The following is a 6,000-nucleotide window of genomic DNA, read 5'->3' as shown; positions in this document are numbered from 1 at the left end:
AGACGTAAAGGTTAACACCTATTAAGACTTATTAAATGAAATAATAATCATTTAAGCGATTGTATTCTCGACTCCTTGAGTAGGAGACATTTTGTCCACAGGGGATAAGACAAACTTTTTATCTTATACTTATAATGTCTGTTGCCCTGCTTTGGCAGGTTTAAATTTACATTTTATCACTTGTGAGTGGATATCACCGGGGATAAAAAAAATGTCTCCTGCCTATGCTGTACTAAAGTTTATTTTTTTTTTCTTAACAGGGTTCAATAAAAAATACTGTATTTTTTACATTAAAACGAACAATTTTTGTTTTTTGGACTTTTTTTTTAAAATTTAATAACTCGTGAAATACTCTTCATAGCTCAACATTAACTGGACTGTGAGATGGTGATAACAAAAAAAATCTGGCTAAGTTTGTTGTGGGCCCTTAAGACTTAGACCAGGGCGCGTTTGGAAGTCTCCTTGCTTTGAATGCAGTTATTATCACCATCACTAACATTAGTGTAACATGTTAAATGTATGAACGCTTCATAAGTGCCTGTGATAAGGTCTAAATGAATAAAACATTTTTGAATTTGAATTTCGAATTATACTTACAGAAATAACATGATTTGAATTTTTAAAAGTTGAATAACAAAAGTTGTTAGTTATAATGATTGGAACTACAAGGCCGAGAGCTTTCCAGTATTGTTTTTTATTTAACTAATAGATATTTAATGAACATTCCTAATTTACTAATTAATTCTATACACAAGATTTTCAAGAGCCCATGTCACGTGATCTCAAACGCTATTGATTGGTTGAATCTCTGTTTACAGTCTTTTGACGTCACGAGACCAACACCACGATTCTAGGAACGTTCTTCAAACACTTTTAGAACATTCCTTATACATTCAAAAATAAATTTTTAAACCATGCTTTTTCCTCAATAAACTCTGAAAACTAGATTTTAACGAGCGACACCGCAGATTAATATCAGTTTTTACATTATTATAGACTTGTGAAGCCATTGCAGTCACGTTGATATCTAACCGAGGTAATTTCTTTACACAATTTTATTTAAAATGTCGAAAAGTATTAAAATTTTTGGTTCGAATACTTAAGAGGAATAAGGAAGTGAAATTATTAAATGACACATTAGATTAACAGGGATTCACAAAAAGTTGTTTTTTAAATCATTTAACTCTAAACTAAACTAAGATCCAGAGCTTGGAAATAATTTAATTGTCTAATAGTAACATAACAATTCGGTTTCTTCTTCATAGTTTGTAAAGTATGTTTTACAAAAAAAAAAGAAACAAAGGAGATATTTTTGCAGTGCAAACTTATTTGGCCACGCAGAGCGATTTTCGGTAGAGTAAATTCTCCGCGTCACCGTGGTATTGCGACAGACTAGCGACGTGTATGTGAACATGCGCATATAGTAACTAATACATTGTATATACACGAGTGAGTCTGACTGCATCTGTATGCATGTTTAACTCTTTTGGATGGGTAAAAAACAATTAATTTGTATTATATGTTCGTGATTTATTCTTTGATTTGATTAATTTTTAAATCATAACAGTGAGGTCTTAATACTCTTATATGTATATGTAGAAAAATAAAATATCAAGTACTATCGAAACGCAGTTATTTAATAGTTTCGAGTTTCAATTTCTGTCAGCATTCACGAATGCCTGTGTTTATAAGTATTTATTTAAACATGTTTAAAAAAAATGGTTTACCATATTTTCACATTATTTTTTATGAAATGTCTCGATTTTTAAGCTCATATAAATAACATAACCTACATAAACAAATTTTCATCCGGTTAGGGAAAGGAAAATATATATTATAATTATTTAGGAAAACTATTAAGCACTAAACACACGGAAATCGTTGCAGGAAATGTTATTTTTTTTGTTGTATGTTTATTTGCATTGGCCACCTTGTCGATGTTAAAAATTAATTAATTTATACTTTATTTTCTAGTCTAGTGAAATGAAATAATATTGAAAAATCTTTAAGCTACAAGCTACACAAAACAAGATGTATGTTTATTACAGTCAAATAACCTATTTCAATTTCAAAAATATGATTGGTTTTAAAAAATGACTTGGTCTGCTCTCTTCCCGACTTCAGTGTGCTTATGCCATTAGTCTATTTTTTTAAATTCATAATTGAATATTAAAATACTTCGCAGAGCATTTTGCATGTGAATTTTGCAGTGAAATGTACGGAAATATTGCGTTCTCTTTTTAACTTCGGATTGCTGGCCTATGGTGCGAGGAGAGAGGGGAACTCTGCGTTGAATCGATACATAGTTCCGATGCCTTTTCTGCTAAGTCTGTTGTTATCTGAAAATAATGAATAAATTTAACATATGCGACTCTTTTATATATAAACATCTTTTATATATGCGCATCTTTTATATATGCGACTCTTTTATATATGCGCCTCTTTTATATATGCGACTCTTGCGGAAGCGTTGATTGCCTAGTGGGTAGGGTTTCAAATTCACTTTCGGGGAGCCGAGTTCGAATCCCAGCACGTACCTCAAATGTGCGTTTTTGAGCAATTAAAATATCACTTGCTTGAACGGTGAAGGAAAACATTGTGAGAAAACCTGCAAACCTGCATGGCTGAGAGTTCCATATAATGTTCTCAGAGGCATGTGGAGTCCACCAATCCGCACTGGGCCAGCGTGGTGGACTACGGCATTAACCCCTTCTCATTGTGGGAGGAGACCCGTGCCCTGTAGTGGGCCTATAATGGGTTTATATGATGATGCGACTCTTAATTGCCGTGAAATGGCCGAATCCGATGTTAGTATGCGACCTAAGTATATTTTTGCACCGCTTGCGCAGCGCAATCGGGCGGTAGGCGCAGGTGTCGCATCGGGTTACAGTGGAGGTGTACCAAACGCTTGCGCGAGTTGTACCAATCCTAGCTTTACACACAGACCATTTACAACGACACCACGTTAGTGCGACCGTACCTTGTGCACCGCTTGCGCAGCGCAATCGGGCGGTAGGCGCAGGTGTCGCAGCAGGTTACAGTGGAAGTGTACATTTACAACGTCACCACGTTAGTGCGACCGTACCTTGTGCACCGCTTGCGCAGCGCAGTCGGGCGGTAGGCGCAGGTGTCGCAGCAGGTTACAGTGGAAGTGTACATTTACAACGTCACCACGTTAGTGCGACCGTACCTTGTGCACCGCTTGCGCAGCGCAGTCGGGCGGTAGGCGCAGGTGTCGCAGCAGGTTACAGTGGAAGTGTACATTTACAACGTCACCACGTTACTGCGACCGTACCTTGTGCACCGCTTGCGCAGCGCAGTCGGGCGGTAGGCGCAGGTGTCGCAGCAGGTTACAGTGGAAGTGTACATTTACAACGTCACCACGTTAGTGCGACCGTACCTTGTGCACCGCTTGCGCAGCGCAATCGGGCGGTAGGCGCAGGTGTCGCAGCAGGTTACAGTGGAAATGTACATTTACAACGTCACCACGTTAGTGCGACCGTACCTTGTGCACCGCTTGCGCAGCGCAATCGGGCGGTAGGCGCAGGTGTCGCAGCAGGTTACAGTGGAAATGTACATTTACAACGTCACCACGTTAGTGCGACCGTACCTTGTGCACCGCTTGCGCAGCGCAGTCGGGCGGTAGGCGCAGGTGTCGCAGCAGGTTACAGTGGAAGTGTACATTTACAACGTCACCACGTTAGTGCGACCGTACCTTGTGCACCGCTTGCGCAGCGCAGTCGGGCGGTAGGCGCAGGTGTCGCAGCAGGTTACAGTGGAAATGTACATTTACAACGTCACCACGTTAGTGCGACCGTACCTTGTGCACCGCTTGCGCAGCGCAGTCGGGCGGTAGGCGCAGGTGTCGCAGCAGGTTACAGTGGAAATGTACATTTACAACGTCACCACGTTAGTGCGACCGTACCTTGTGCACCGCTTGCGCAGCGCAGTCGGGCGGTAGGCGCAGGTGTCGCAGCAGGTTACAGTGGAAGTGTACATTTACAACGTCACCACGTTAGTGCGACGGTACCTTGTGCACCGCTTGCGCAGCGGAGTCGGGCGGCAGGCGTAACTGTTGCAGTAGGGCTGCTAGGTGCGGCGGGGGCTCGCCGGCCGCCAGCGCGAGTTGCACCAACCGGGCGCCCATCTCCGCACGGGCCGCCGCGTGTCGCGCAGTCCTGAAAAATATAAGACATGTTATAGTGATGCTATCAGTGAATATGATGAATTTATTTATACACTTTTTGACGTGACACTTCAAGAAACTGCGTTACGCTCCGCTCACGTTATGCGCTCACAATGAGAGCGAGTGAGAGGCACGCGCCCGCCTAAGAGCGAGAGAGACAGACATAAAAAGTGAAAGGCACGCGTCCCTTTGTAGTAAACGCTGTTTCATTGTACGCAAATGTATTGCAAGTTATTGTATGTATATTTGTATATAAATACGTATGTATGTGTAAAGGTAAAAATAAAATTTTGTTAATATGAAATTCAGTGCGAGATTCTTTGAATAAATTAATGTTTTAAATATAATTCTTTGTATAAATAAATGTTTTAAATTGTTACTATTATTTCATCCTTCTTCCTACTATACGAATGAATATTCACATTAAAATTATTTTACCACTCAAAGTCGTTGTCACGTAAAACTTTCGCCCGTATACCGACTTTACAGGCAACCAATTTTTTTTTTTTTTTTTTAATTCTTTATTTATTCGGGACTTTTCTTAACAATAAGAATGTCAGCCCCATCGTTCCCTTTACAAAAATTGATACTTCCTTTCTCTTATGTTAACTTAAAATCTAAAAGCATTCTGGCTACCTCTGAATAAGGTGCCGGGATACTTTGCCAAATCCCCACATCATGAAGATTTATTTTAAATTTACATATTAATTGGTCCCTCATTGGCCTATTCCGAACACACTCCCCCAACAAATGCAAGACATCTTCGTCTATATTACAAATTTCACACTTAGGTGAACTGACCCTTTTCATAAGATATCAAAATTTGTTTAGAGGAACATGTCCAGCACGCAGTCTCAATGCCATCGCAACTTGTTGGCGCTTCAATCTTACCTCGTAGAACCACGGGACACGAGGTGGCTTTATACACTTTATTTGTACATCACAAATAGGAAAAAAAAACAATGGACACAACAAAAATAAACTTACAAAGTAGGATACAAAGGCGGCCTTATCGCTTAGTAGCGATCTCATCCAGGCAACCTTAGGATTAGGAAACCAAGGGAAACCGATAGGTGGGCTGTATTATTATTATATACATACTTACGAACAATTACACACTAATACTTATCAAGATTACACACATAAAATACTTATATAATAATAAATTTAAAAATAATAAACTAATATATACTATGACATACAATACATACTTAAATGTGAGTAAGAGTTAATCACTGTTGTCTTTATTGCTCAAGATAATGGGCTTTAACAGCACGTTTGAATATGTTTAGTGACCTGAATGATTATAAAAAAACTAATAATAATAATAATATATATATTTCGAAAAAAAACGGGTTTCATAACTCAAATTGTCAAAAAAAAAATTTTTTTATTTAACATAACAAATTTGCAAAAGCTTATATTCTTATCTATTTTTATATTTATTGTTTTCTTTTTGTTTATATTTTGAATCGAGGAATAGTAAAAGGTTTTTTATTTTTATTTTTTATTTTATTTATTTTATATTTCGAAAAAAAAAACCATCATCAACATCATGATTTTGAAGGCCGATTGGCGCAGTGGACAGTGACCCTGCTTTCTGAGTCCTAGGCCGTGGGTTCGAGTCCCACAACTGGAAAATGTTTCTGTGATTAACATATATGTTTTTCAGTGTCTGGGTGTTTATCTGTATATTATAAGTGTTTCTGTATATTGTTCATAAAAATATTCATCAGTCATCTTAGTACCCATAACACAAGCTACGCTTACTTTTGCGCTAGATGGCGCTGTGTGTATTGCTTTGTAACTTAGGG

At 38.5% G+C, this 6,000-nt stretch overlaps 1 protein-coding gene across 1 annotated transcript in view; it reads right to left on the bottom strand.

The window, feature by feature from the left end:
• Nucleotides 1–641: 641 nt before the first annotated feature.
• The window catches only part of LOC120635599 (nuclear pore complex protein Nup98-Nup96), a 72,138-nt gene continuing 66,779 nt past the window's right edge, over nucleotides 642–6,000 (bottom strand). The window contains exons 47-48 of the mRNA XM_039906611.1: nucleotides 4,031–4,178; nucleotides 642–2,339 (exon numbers count right to left, since the gene is read on the bottom strand). Of these exons, the coding sequence (XP_039762545.1) occupies nucleotides 2,241–2,339; nucleotides 4,031–4,178 (247 nt within the window). The 3' untranslated portion in view covers nucleotides 642–2,240. The remainder of the gene's footprint in view (nucleotides 2,340–4,030; nucleotides 4,179–6,000) is intronic.

This window comes from Pararge aegeria, chromosome 27 (genome assembly GCF_905163445.1).
Source record: "Pararge aegeria chromosome 27, ilParAegt1.1, whole genome shotgun sequence".
Classification (NCBI taxonomy): Eukaryota; Metazoa; Arthropoda; class Insecta; order Lepidoptera; family Nymphalidae; genus Pararge; species Pararge aegeria.
The sequence above is the reverse complement of the archived record's forward strand: the minus strand, read 5'-3'. Positions and strand labels throughout refer to the sequence as shown.